This window comes from Mustela nivalis, assembly GCF_964662115.1.
Source record: "Mustela nivalis genome assembly, chromosome: 3".
NCBI classification, from domain to species: domain Eukaryota; kingdom Metazoa; phylum Chordata; class Mammalia; order Carnivora; family Mustelidae; genus Mustela; species Mustela nivalis.
This window is the reverse complement of record NC_139022.1, coordinates 64,456,524-64,470,509: the sequence shown is the minus strand read 5'-3', so window position 1 is coordinate 64,470,509 and position 13,986 is coordinate 64,456,524. Positions and strand designations below refer to the sequence as shown.

The window sequence follows — 13,986 nt, the reverse complement described above, 5'->3', positions numbered from 1 at the left end:
GATTGTTGCAGTTTGGTGACCCATGAAATTTGGGGGTTAGTTTTCTCTTCAGACCAGAGCATATAATTATGCAAATAAAGAGCTGTCACTGATCTAGTGAAATACTCACAAACACATGCACTCTGAAATTGGACAGAAAAGTGAAAATGGTTGGTGATGTGATGGTGCCATGGTTTGTTTTCCTGCCAAGTTTCTATCCAAGTTCATTATTCAAATTGTAAACTTTAAAAAGAGACATATCATTCTTGGGGTGTTGGTTGTCTTTTCATTTCAGATTCTTTGTATTGGTACTGCAGGCTGGTTACAAAGTACAGTTCAACATTATTTTACCTATGACAGTCTCCCATATTACCCTATGTAATGGCCAAGGAAGAAAAGCTGAATGATCTAGAAAGAAAGATGCAAGTCCTCCCTGGATTTCTTTCTAGAAACATGTTTCATCTCTGGTTCAAACAGAACTCAACCCAACAATACAAAGAATATAGTGAAATGCTGCTCATAAATCTCAAGGCAAAGGGCTGGGAAAAGTTGCCTGGAAGGCCTCCTGGATTAAGTCAAATTTCCATTTTCAAGTTTTTACATTGAAGGGAAAAATACTGGTCTCTGCATGGTATCCACTTAATGGTCAAACTTTCAGGACGACTTTCTCCTATCTAGCAATTAAAGCCCACTATATAATATTTGGTGACTTTAACCTTTATGGTTCATTTACAATTACCACTCTCTAAAACCTTTGTGCTAAGAATTAACAAGAGTTCTTCAATCTAACCATGCTCTTTGGCATCGAGGTCTCCCAATTCCAAAGTTACCACTGCATAGGCTGTTGCATAATTTTAGATGTCATGGAGAGCCCCACTGATGAAATCTGAGAAGGCTCATGTCAGACCACTGACTGCTAAAGACATCACTACATGAAAGATCAGTGGTGTGAAACTTTAAAAACATTGATCCAAATGAATCAATTAAATCAACATTCATCCCTCCTAAGTGTGAGGTTTAAAACTATCATTGTTGCTTTTTTTTTTTTTTAACTCTACATAGATTTCGAGATAAACGTTGGAATGCTTTGATGGCTACTTCTATTCTGGAATCTCCGTTAATCGACTTTGTGCTATTTCCCTCTTTTCAACATCTTCCACTTGGTGTATATTCTTTACTTTTAGTACAGTGCATGACAGTTGCAATGCTTTAAATCTAAAACCGCCTAACAAAGCTGACGCTTTAGGTAGGGTAGCTTTAAGCTCTGTGAAGTGTTGATTAAAAACCCTTTCCCAGACTCAAACTGATCTTTTTGGAGATTAATAGAATATTAGATAAAAGGAAGACGAACAATTCAAGAGACTCCCACTCAGTCACTCTATACAAGGAAGGAAGGAAGGAAAGTATTCAATTTTTGAAAGGGAGTACCTCCTGGAGTCTTTTATTTTATATTATTACAGCCCCTAATAAGTAATCATAAAATAACCACCACTATTATCCCCCCCTTTTTTTGCCACCCATATTTCAAAGATGAGAATATCTCACATTTATTTAAAGACATTTTCCCCTATAGAAGCATGGGGAAAGTTTTTGAGTAATTTTTAGACTTTCTGTGATAGTAATCTTTCTTAAATGAATCACAGGAACCTGTCAGTTTACAGTTATAAACTATGATTTAACAGGAGACACACATGTGTTTGGATTGGGACTCCAGGTAATCCAGAGAAACATGTGAAAAAAATTTAACTTATTAGCCCTGATAATATAGTTAACATATTTTGTCATCCAAACTCTCTCAAAGGAGTTAAGAAGGAAAAGCTGTAAAAAAATGTAAACACGATATTTTCAGATTAGATGTGACACATCATGGACCTATATAGGGACTTGGGAGCAATGTAATGTCACCAGATTCCTTTGGAAAGCACATTTCTTTACAGTATATTAACAATGGGTTCAAATTTCTCTGTAGCTAAGGATATTTCAGATATTAAAAACAAACACCTTAAAAAAATGTTGGCTTATAAAAAAAAAATGTTGGCTTTGTGAAAGGTCCAAGCCAAACAGTAAGTGTCCAAGTGAAGTTAGGATGTTACCTTACAGCAACAGTAATAGTAATAAAAGCAACTATACGGTTTAAAATACTGATGAATGCTGTTCCTTCATTCTTTTTAAGTTTCTGCTTTTATTAACCTCTGTACTGTACACAAATAAATGAACCTCTGAGCAAGAATAATACGCCGCTGCTTGTTGGGAAAATTGTTTTTATTTTAAAATGGTAAACAGAAATATATAATATATATGAAACTCCTGTGCTTTACTTTTTTTTTCTTTTTGTATAAACAATAATGCAATCTAGGTCGATGCACAAGGCAGAAACTTGAGAAAACAACAATTATTACAAATAGATTTTCTCCCCCCTTCAAATATCCATGAAAACTTTTAACGGCTGCATGTTTAGATACCTTTTTAAAGTTCTAAAGCCAGTATTTTGAATCTCAGATTTATCAACAACTCCTTGCTTCCCATTCCATTGCTCTAAGAACTGAGTATATAATTTTTTAAAAAGTCTACATCCTAACTTTAAGCCTCTACTCTCCTAAAAACCTGTCTAAAGAAACCAAAATGGCTAGAAGATCAGAGCAGAAATACTGTTAACACTTGTCACCTCCAAGCAGGCGGGCTCCTACCGATTGTTGTTACTCCAAGAAAATTGAGGTGGAGGATATTACTACATTTATACCAACAGACACATAATCAACAGGTTAAAAAAAAAATCGTACATTACGAGGAATCTTATCACTTATCAGTTGGCGGTCTCGGATGGTTTGCCTAGCTCTCTCCGGGCTGCTGCAGCTCAGATCCACAAGTAGAAATTACATTTGCACAACTTAAGTTTGCAAATAGCCCTCTATAGATGGTTAAACAAGGCTAACAACCCAGTAGTTTTAAAGTATTAAAGGCAATTAAACAGTGATTCACTCTAGTTGCAAGTAAAGGTTTTCAAAAGGAGAAGTGAGAAAATCGAAGAGAAGGAATAAGAGTGATTTGGTGTCTAAGCTGAGCCCATTTACTTTGCTCTAATTCAGGTGCATAAGCATCATAAATTTAGCACTACACAAGTGCTGGGTAGAAAAAAAGCAATAAAATTAGTTTTTCTGTGAATACTTTCATATAGTCAAAACACCACACAATTTATAACACTTTGAAAAATATATTCAATCCACATCAATTTTCAAATCCTCTCAAAGGAAGGTGCCATTATTGTATACAGTTCACCTTTGCTTCTAAAACAGAAAAGATTGCAGACCAACATGCTTGACGTTGTTGGAGTTACACATATTAAATTATCCAGGTGTGGATAAAATGACGTTTTGATTTTTCCTGTGTTGTTTCTGCTAAAATAATATCAAAAGATATGTATATATGACCACTGAAAAAAGATCACTTTAATTTGCCATCATTAAAACTATAAGAACAAATTAATGTACTTATATACCAAACACAGATATTACCAGTTTTAAAACTTGCTGAAATCGGTTCATAATATAAAAACATTTTATCCATGAGGTGGTTATTTTAAGTTATTTTTTTCTGAGACGTCAGACAGTTCTAAGTCATTTTGGGTACATTTTATCATGTTCTCAAATAAGGCAGGCATATTGTTGCATATACTTTAAAAAAGGATGAAAAAATATTAAATTCAGACCCTCATCTGCTAGAAACAGAATCTTTACTAGGTAATTAAATTCAAGTAATTAAAAATTGATAATGTTAAGATTTAATATTTGAATTTAAAAGTCAGCAAAATCTTAACTTATTTTACCTCTTGTATTTCACAGTGTTGGCCAGATACTATTAGCAGGATTAAAGTAACTGTAGAAACTGTAGGGCAAAACCCTAGAGAGGAAATGGGACTACTAAAAATTATGCCACTGTATTGAGAGAAGAAAATCTTTCACACCAGGTCTTTCTTTCGCTTTCTGTGGGAGCAGAAACCTAAAAGAATCATTTTAGCCCCACTTGGCCTTTCACAAGGAAAAGGTGGAACAGCACACAGGTTCATCTTCCTGATGACAATAAATACCATCCCGAACAGGGTCCAACTCCATGAAAGCTCAGGACAGTCGTTCTGGATAGGGTTATGAACAACAACAACAAACTTTCTCCACATTAGGATTTAAAAAGCAAAGCAAGTGTGCGATCTGAATTACAATGCCACTCAATACACATTATACATTTAAAAAGTAAAGTCAGTTCTAATGATAAAGTTGGAAATTCTGTTGGAAATGGGACCTTTCACCCTTAAAAGATTTGCGCAACATTACGTTTTGGTTTAAACAATCTCTTCTGAAATTAGAGACTTGTGTAAAACCTCGTATTCAAATGGCAAGGGTTTTCAGCGGTAATGTGTAATGGGTACTTTACAGATTTTTTATGCAAAGTTTTTCTTTAGGTCTTGAAATGAAAATAGATTGTTAGAGAACAATTTGCACTCCCAAGGCGACATAGTACATCACGGCATTCACGTTCTGAATTTAAATTTGGCTTTTCTGAGGAGGTTTGTGGGGAACTTCCTTTTAATTAGGGGGAAAAAAAAAAGAGGCGTAAGAAGCTCTTCGGCGAAAACCTAAAATGTAAGTTTGAAATCTAGAATAAAAGTTTGCTTCTGTTCGGAGGAAAAAACCGGACATGATCGAGGGGGGCCGGGGGCCGGTGCAAGCGGCGGCTGCGCTGCAGCGGGCGGTAGGACCGCGCAGACGCCGCTCGCCCCGCAGCACCCGCGCGGGCTCCGTCAGGGCAATTAGAGGCGCGCCGGCCGCGCCGGGCAGGGCGCTGTCAGCCTTAATCTGCGCGCTGACGGGCAGCGCGAAGCCCGAGCTCAGCCCGCAGGAAGCACGACCAGTGAACCCATATTGCTTTGACAGTTGCACTCATCTAGAAATAATGCAAAACGCTATTTAGATGTATATATCACGACCCTGTGCTCTAGGAAGAAAACAATCTAATGAGGGGCTGGGAGTCTGCTCGCCGACAACAAGCAGTTAGGAGACGTGTGGATGCATGCTCGAGTGTGGTGCCTTGGCTTCCCCTCCCCCGTCTCGCTCGTTCTCCTCTTACAGCTCTTCGTGCTTTATTCTGTGGGAGCGCCGCGTCAGAGCCGGCTTGAGGGAACTGGTCTTTGCCTCAGAGGCTTCGGTAAAGAATTTGAAAATGGACGGGAAGCTCTTCCAGGAAGTTAGCTCGTGACGGTCGGTGCCTGCAAAACACAGATTCGGTTACGAGGTGGCCTCGCTCGGTGCCAAGGCACAGGCCGCCCGCCTTCCGCCCCGGGAGCCCGAGCCCCGCCCTCGGAGCCCCCGTCCCCCGCGCTCCGGCGCCCGCTCCGCCACCGGCGCGCGTCTGCAGGCCCCTGGGCGCGGCCCCTCCAGGCCACACCTGCGCCCGAGGGTTCACTCTGCCCCCGCGGCCGAGGTGCTGTCTACGTCCGCTCGCTGCGCATCTCCGCCCGCGGCCCCCGGGCCCGCCGGAGACCTCCGCAGCCTCCCGCCTGAGGCCCCTTCCCGCCCCTGAGGGGGAGGACGCGGCTGGGACACCCCCCGCGGGGTGCCCGAGGCGCGGCCAGGCGGCCCCAGGGCCTCAGCCCCTCCGGGCCAATCGAGGCGCTCGGAGGGAAGGGCCACTCCCTCTCCCGCTTCGAAACCACCCACTTCCCCAGGCTTCGCGCGCGCGCGCGGGGATTGGTTTCCCCTGCGCGCGGAATCCGGCATCTTCACCCATCCCGGAGCACCCACGTTTCTCCGCTTCCCAAGAGAATAAAACAAATCGGATTTTTCTTGCCTCTCTCGGAAGCTGTGCCGTTAGACATAATTTGTCTCAGCGAGGTCACCGCGACCAAATTACATGGGATGCTTCAGGAAGGTTCAGATTTTTTTTAAAAAGACTGTGCCTAGAACTGTCCTAGGAGGCTACATTTTAAAAGATTTTAGGGGCCAGTTTTAGAAAAGCTAAAAAAGTCTTCCCAAGCAGTGAGTACAAAAAGAGCATCTAGGCCTCCTATTTTGTCAGGAGGAATTCAACTTAGAAAATACAGGTTTAGTTTGTCACTTTACAGGGTTATTTTATTTTACCACAGCTTCTTTCTGTTGATGTACGGTGCTTTTCAAGTCAAACCTCCCTTCAGTTTAACATAGGCAAAAAACAAAACAAGCAGACAAACAAAAAATCCCCCCCCCCGCAAAAAAAACCAGTGATGTAGTCATAAGAACAGATGAGGATATTAATCGGTTTCGACTCCTTGTGATAACATATCATTTTGCCAGTCTCTTCAAAACAATTTTTTAATTAAAAAATAAAAATAATAACGAAGACTCTACCATAGAAATAATGAGTGAATAGCTTTGAAACAGTTGAAATCACTTCCTAGATCACTCAATTATGCAGAGAGATACTGCCTGGAAGTCTTGGGATTCAGGGCCTCTGTCTGATACTTTAACATTGTTAATGATAATTCTTTAGTCTGTAATAGTAGGTCATTGCTATGGTTACTCTACAATGGTGCAACACTTTGCTTTCCCCTTCAGCTATTCGCTGAGACCTGGTAACCACATTTGTTGCCTAGCAACAGTTTTGTGACAGTATCACAATCTGGGAGTTACAACAATAAGGATGCTATGGCTGCAGTCGACCAGAGAGCAGAAAGCTACAGTCTGTGCATGGGACTAAAATGTGGGAGCTGGTCCTACCAGAGAACCCCTCTCTTAATGGGTGCCCTCACAAGGATGCTTTTTATCCTCTTCTCCTCTGCAATTTGGCCTTATGAACCTGCCCTGAGAACTACGATCTAGTGTTGAAGTCATATCCTGAGAAATATCTTCCAACACTACTGTATTCAGATTAAAAAATGAGGTCATTTGCTTACCCATTTTGGGCAAATTTCAATGTTACTCATTGGGAGAGAGAGATTAGTATAGGTTTATCCTGGCAAATCCTAAAGTGCCTGACTTGATTTTGACAAGTCTTCATAGAATTTTTTGGGGAAAAATTATATATATATATGCCTGCCCTCATCAATAGTTGTGCAAACTTTTAAGTTCTTTAATATATATGTAACACCCACATATTTATTATTATATTTTTCACTGATTTATTCATTTGACAATCTTAAAGAATTCTTTTGAATTTGGAGGCATTCATATTCTCCAAGCCCAAGTAAGAAGTTCTAGATATGCTCAGACAAACCTACTTTGGGTATATTTGAAAGGGGCCTAGTTTCTAGATAGGTTTATGAAATTCCAGTTCCTATTTCTATGGTGCTTGCAAATCTAGTTTCATTTCAATAACTAATTGCACTTATAATAATAAGATACTTCAAAACCAATTGTATTTCTTCCTTTTGAAAGACTATTCTCAGATGCATACTACATGGCAGCACACATCCCCAAAAACAATAAGAAAAAAAGAAAGAAAGAAAGAAAGAAAGAAAGAAAGAAAGAAAGAAAGAAAGAAAGAAAGAAAGAAAGGTGTTAATTGTCTTCTTTTCCTTTCTCATTTCCCATGCTTCCAGACTGATTTGGCATTTCCTCCATAGTGATCACACTTACACTTACTAGTGTTACCAAGGCTATGATCAATTTGTAAGCTTTCTCAGGGAATTCTTCTCATAATTCCTCCCACCCCTTGAAAACCAATTCAATCTAGGAATCTAGAGGGACCCAAGGAGTCAATGGTCTGAAGCAATTTTAACTCCTTTATTTTTTTCTTTCCTGGTGACAATCTTTCTGAAGGATGAACAAATTTCCCTGGTGATAAAATCACTACAAAAGCTTTTTAGATTTAGCTTATGATGACTCTCTGCTTGATTAGTCCTGGGTTGAAAAGACCAAAGTCCCTGAGATAACTGAGTACCTGCACTGGCTCTCAACATTTACCCCTGCAATTTAAGAGTATAAATAATGAGAATGTGTGCTCTGTCAGAGGGAGGGAAATCGGTGGGAGTAAAGGTAATAAGCAAAGTGGGTTAGAAACTGAACTACAGAGAACCGAGTAGGGGTAGGAGAATTCTTCCTTAATTAAGGAGTAGTAAAGTGAATATTTTATATAAAAAATGGCTTTTTAGAATTTTTTGAAATAGGTTTTTTTTTTAAAGATTTTATTTATTTATTTAACAGCAATCACAAGTAGGCAGAGAGGCAGGCAGAGAGAGAGAGAGAGAGAGAGGGAAGCTGGCTCCCTGCTGAGCAGAGAGCCAGATGCGGGACTCTATCCCAGGACCCTGAGATCATGACCTGAGCCGAAGGCAGAGGCTTAACCCACTGAGCCACCCAGGTGCCCTTGAAATAGATTTTTAATAATTTTATTAAAATAGCAGTTGGAAATTAGGTAATTGCATATCCACCTGGGGCTACACATATACATTTCAAGAACATGTCTGGAGATCCTTTTCAAAAAGTCAGAGCCAAAGTTCAATGAAAATATTTACAAATTAATATGAATATCTATCCATAGCAATGCTTAGATTATGGAAACTTTTGAGAGCAGCTTTCTAGTAGTTAAAAAATACACCATTTAAGGAGAAATGATTCAATCAGGACAGAAGCACTAACCCATAAAAGTGGAAAATTCAGGCTAGTCAAAAAAGCATCCATTTATTGATAAACTGCAATGATGTATAGGTAATATGGAAAATCATTCAAAATAACAAAACTAACCATGTTACTTGAAGGATATAAACATGATTTTTAGTTTTTCCTTTAGGACAACTTTATCCTAATCAAAAGCTCCTCTTTTTAAGGACAATGAACTTGTTTTCACTTTCAGACCCCCACTTTCTTAATCTAGAGAGGTTCCCATATAGTAGTAAAGGGTTTCCCATACCCACCATGTTCATAGGGGAAGCTTTTTGTATCTTTCTGAGATTGGCAGTCTTGCTCTTTCTGGATAATTCACTTTGGGGGCAAATTCAGTTTCCTAATCCACGGAATCAATTCAGTATCAAAATAAAAAGTACAGGGTCTCAGTGTTTCATTACAAAAAAGTGCCTTTGTTCAGTCTCAATAAGTGATTCTTAATGTGCATGGTAGTGGCTTCTGGGGCATTTAGGAAACTTATAGTGATATTTTTGGTGGTCAGGATGGTTGGTAAGAACTATTGGCATTTAGAAGAAGACCAGGGAAGCTAGAAATCCTGCAGTTTGCAAGGCAGTAGAGCACAATGAATTGTCTTGCACCCCACACATCTTCCTTCCTCCCTCCTCTCCTCCCTCCTTCCTTCCCTTCTTCCCTCCCTTTCTTTGTTTTAAAGATTTTATTTATTTATTTGAGAGAGCGAGCTGGGGTGGGGAGGGAGAGGGAGAGGGAGAAGCAAGCAGACTCACCCCACTGAACAGAGAACCCCACATGGGGCTCAATGCCAGGACACTGGGATCATGACCTAAGCCAAAGGCAGATGCTTAACCAACTGAGACACCCAGGTGCCCCCCACATCGTTTGCAAACATTCCACCAGCTATTCATGTAGTTGAGAACTCTGTTTATAATTATATGGGATTAGAATTTAGATGTGTTTAACAAATATTCTCAAAGTACTTTTGGCATCATTTGAACATACACAGAATTTTCTAGGAATCCGACTACCATGTAAATGGAAGGGATTTTGTACTTTATGTTGTTCAAAATATTAATAAGCAAGAGTGGTTTATATAATTACCAAGAATGGTTTACCCTATGAAAAAAATCTCATCACTGATGGTATCACTGCCCATGAAAGTTGAGTCACCAATAAGCACACCCGCATCAGCCCGCATTTGTAGCTGTTGAATCCCTGGTGATTTTATGTACAGGACTAAGTACTTGACTACTGTTATTATGCCTTCTTATGTAGAGTTTCTAGAGCACTTAAAATGTTGATATGCATATTATTTTTATTATGAGTTACTTTTCTTTTATTCCTTCTATGTGTTAACTAGAGCAATTATAATAATTTAGCTATCTTCTAAGTAGGTGGATCATGTTATCTTTAGAATTAATTTCAAGATAATAAAAGTACTGTGTAACATTTGTTTTAATGGGAGGTATTTAGATGATCAGTGTCATCTTAAATCAAAATGAATAGTTAATTATTTTAAAAATTATATTATAGATTAATTTTCCCTATAATCTGAACTCCACTCTATCTCTTTTAGCCTATACAGCGCAGAGAATGCCTTTTATTTCTCTCAATGTTTCTTCCATACATATTGTTTATCAATGATGTTATTCACTGCGAAATAACCAAAAGGTAGGGACAGGAGATCCTCCATAAAATACTACATTGAGGGCACCTGGGTGGCTCAGTGGGTTAAACTGCTGCCTTCGGCTCAGGTCATGATCTCAGGGTCCTGTGATCGAGTCCTGCATCGGGCTCTCTGTTCAGCAGGGAGCCTGCTTCCCTCTCTCTCTCTCTCTGCCTGCCTCTCCGACTACTTGTGATTTCTATCTGTCAAATAAATAAATAAAATATTAAAAAAAATACTATATTGAATATTTATTCTTTACCTATACCTGTTTAAAAAAAATGAACTGTAGCGAATTTCAAAGTCATAAAGATAGCACAAATGGTCAAAGGGATCAGAAACTTAAAGTATGAAGTATGAGACTGTATATCATATGAGAAAGATCAAATTGCTAAAATGTGTCATTTGTTTTCCCCAAAGACTATATATTTTGAAAAAAGTCTCTTATAATGGAACAGAGAAAGAGGGAGGCTACATTTATATAATAGCATTTAGAAATTAAAGAAAAAATGGTTGGAAATAGCACTGAGAGTAGAATGCTCAAAGAATAGGATAAGAGAGAAGAAAACATTGCTGTATCTTCTGTCTTGTCTATTCCCTGTGATGACTTCAATCCAAGTGTTTCTTACAAGTCTGCCTTGTCCACACTCCTCTTCACTTGATCTTAGTGCTTACATATTTTTTGGGCAAAAACTATGCCAAAATATGCTAGTAAGTTAGCAGCCAAAATCCTGATGTTTACTTTGGCAGATGTAGACTAGTCTGAAGCTGTACCTCATTTTACGCTGTAGATGTCTTAAAAACTTATATGTAAATAGAATTTCTGTAAATAGAATTTCTTTAAAGGAAGAAGTGGGTTATTTACCTCTTCAACGAATCTTTTAATAAAGTCAAGAAATGTCTGGGAAAGCAAATAATCATCCTTCAAGTGATATTACACACACACACACACACACACACACACACACACTTACACACACACACACTGCAGACACAGACACTACACACACACATACAATTTGCCAGTGATGAGGTTTACTAATATAATAATGGACAGTCTAAGTTCTCACCAAAAAGATAATTTAGAAGAATTTCTTGGTCAGCTATTTGCTATTCTAATTATTGCTTGTCGCCTTATTTTACATGGTACTAGACCAAAAGGTCATGGAATAATTTCAACAATCTATGCATAATTTACATTTTACGGTCTGGTTTGGAATAGGGAATGTAACTGTTGACAGAGTCACTATTGAATACAAAACATAATTTTTATGTCTTTGTTTTGGGGCATGGGAAACTAGCATGTGATCCCCATTCTCTCACTGACAATCTCCAATTCCCTCCCTCACACACAAAAAGTTTTCCTTTTTAAAGCAATGGGTAATGAAACAATTTTGTTTCCTAAGATAAAGGGGAAGAGGAAAAAAACCTAGAAAGATATGAAACATTAATATTAACAAGATAACATGTCTATGATACCTTCAAAATGACAAGGTTTGATTTTAAAAATTGATCTTTAACAAGAAAAAGGAATATGGGCAATTAGGAAGTAATGAAGACCCTGTCAATATAGCTATGTTGATAATAACAGGTAAGGGAATTCTTGAGAAAATCTAATTTATAAAAATCAAGAGGTCTGTAATATGCATTATTGAGTCCCACTGGGATTAACTAATGAACTTATGAGCTCACCAGCAGTTATTTTTAGAGAGTTATAAAGAATTAGAGAAATATCAGAGCACTGAAAAATAATGTGCCTTCTAAAAAGAAATAAAACGTAACTACTAAAATTCATTTTAAAATGAATTCTAGAGCTTCTAAGGAGAACATCATTAACCACCCCCTCCCCCACAACTTACCAATATTTGGACAGAGAAGGGCTCCTAATGGAGACTCTCCCAAGTTAGAAACCGGAAGTGTGAGACTCAGCCACTGCTGGGGGATGGTAAATGGAGTGGGGTGGACTGTTCACTGTGACTGTGTGATGAAAGACAGAGTAGCTTACTAAACATGTTGCATTGTCTTGTTAAATTGTGTAAGAAATAGGCAAATCTCTTTCCATTGTATTGAAAATGCAATACTGGTTAAAGCTGAAATTGTTGAGGCCTGAAGGCAAGTTGTCAAGCTCAGTGGGTGAAGCCGCTGCCTTCGGCTCAGGTCATGATCTCAGGGTCCTGGGATCGAGTCCCGCATCGGGCTCTCTGCTCAGCAGGGAGCCTGCTTCCTCCTCTCTCTCTCTCTGCCTGCCTCTCTGCCTACTTGTGATCTCTCTCTGTCAAATAAATAAATAAATAAATCTTAAAAAAAAAAAAGAAATAAAAGACAGGCTGAAACAAAGACAGAAACTCAGTGGTAGAAACTTTTGAGTCACTTGCAGCTTCTCGGCATCCTGTTCTTTCCTTCAGCTTCTTTTCTAGATCTCTCATCTTTGGAAGAGGAGCTGGAGGTGGGGTGGAGGGTGAAGTGGGGGGTGGGTATGGCACAGGACATGTTAAGACCCAGGAAACAACTCTGGGCAGCCGACTTACTCTAAGGCAGAGCAGACAGCCTGCAGTAGCTGTGGTTCTCTGGCATTACACCTAGAAGACCTCTATTTCGAATCCACTGCCTAACCAATAAAAAATGAATAAATATATTTTTATTGCTTCAATTGCCTATCAAACCCAGATAGCTGGTGTAGAAGTGCTTTCTTTGGTTTTAATTCTTGTCCCATGTACTACTCCTACTATTGCCATAAGGCCTGACCTCCAGGGATACTGTTTCCTTTTAAAATTTGAGCGTAGGTGTGGCAAATGCTCCCTTTTACCAGTTTCCCTTTGTCATTTTCCAAAGTAACTTTACTAAGGGATTGTAAGAGAATAGAGCCCTGAACAAAGGAATGCACAGAACCAAAAATATAGTTATTTCTGTTAAGTATAGGTTCCTAATTCTATTATTCCTAACACAATCATCAGCGAAGAGCTTTACTGGAGTCCTTCCTTCCTTTTCTTTTCTTTCTTTCTTTCTCTCTTTCTCTATCTATTTTCTGGACTCCATTTTATTTTATTTTTTGAAAGGTTTTATTTATATATTTGGCAGACAGAGATCACAAGCAGGCAAAGAGGCCGGCAGAGAGCAAGGAAGGGAAGCAGGCTCCCCGCAGAGCAGAGAGCCTGATGCAGGGCTTGGGGCTTGATCCCAGGACCCTGAGATTATGACCTCAGTGGAAGGCAGAGGCTTTAACCCACTGAGCCACCCCTGGACTCATTTTAAAACAACGCTCTGCCAAACAGGGCTGGTACCACCTGACAGGTATCTTGTCAGGCTTCCCTTTCTCCTGGCTTTTCTGTCTGTTACTAGAAGATACCTATGACTTACAGCTGCTAGTTTCACTCTGCAGGTATGGGGGAAGGGGAGGAGCTAGAGAGAGTGGAGGAAGTGAGGGAGAAAGGGAATGAACTGCAAAATACTTCCCTTATTTCAAAGTCAAACCAAACCAAACCAAACCATTTACTAGTTGAAATATTCTTTTGTGGTCCTCCTCTCTAAATCATGGAGTCTACTCTAAATAATATACATTTTTAAAGATTTTATTTATTTATTTGGCAGACAGAAATCACAAGTAGGCAGAGAGAGAGAGAGAGAGAGGAGGAAGCAGGCTCTCTGCTAAGCAGAGAGCCCGATGTGGGGCTCGATCCCAGGATCCTGGGATCATGACCTGAGCTGAAGGCAGAGGCTTTAACCTGCTGAGCCCACCCA

At 39.3% G+C, this 13,986-nt stretch overlaps 1 protein-coding gene across 7 annotated transcripts in view; it reads right to left on the bottom strand.

Annotated features, from left to right (window-relative positions):
- Window positions 1-2,223: 2,223 nt before the first annotated feature.
- Window positions 2,224-13,986, bottom strand: part of ARB2A (ARB2 cotranscriptional regulator A) — a 424,835-nt gene continuing 413,072 nt past the window's right edge. For 5 of the 7 annotated variants that reach the window (XM_082723963.1, XM_082723966.1, XM_082723967.1 and 2 more), the window contains one exon: window positions 2,224-5,236. In XM_082723963.1, the coding sequence (XP_082580089.1) occupies window positions 5,094-5,236 (143 nt within the window). In that variant the 3' untranslated portion in view covers window positions 2,224-5,093. Of the gene's footprint in view, window positions 5,237-12,107; window positions 12,226-13,986 lie in introns of all 7 variants that reach the window. The other 2 variants (XM_082723964.1, XM_082723969.1) reach the window with 1 other exon arrangement.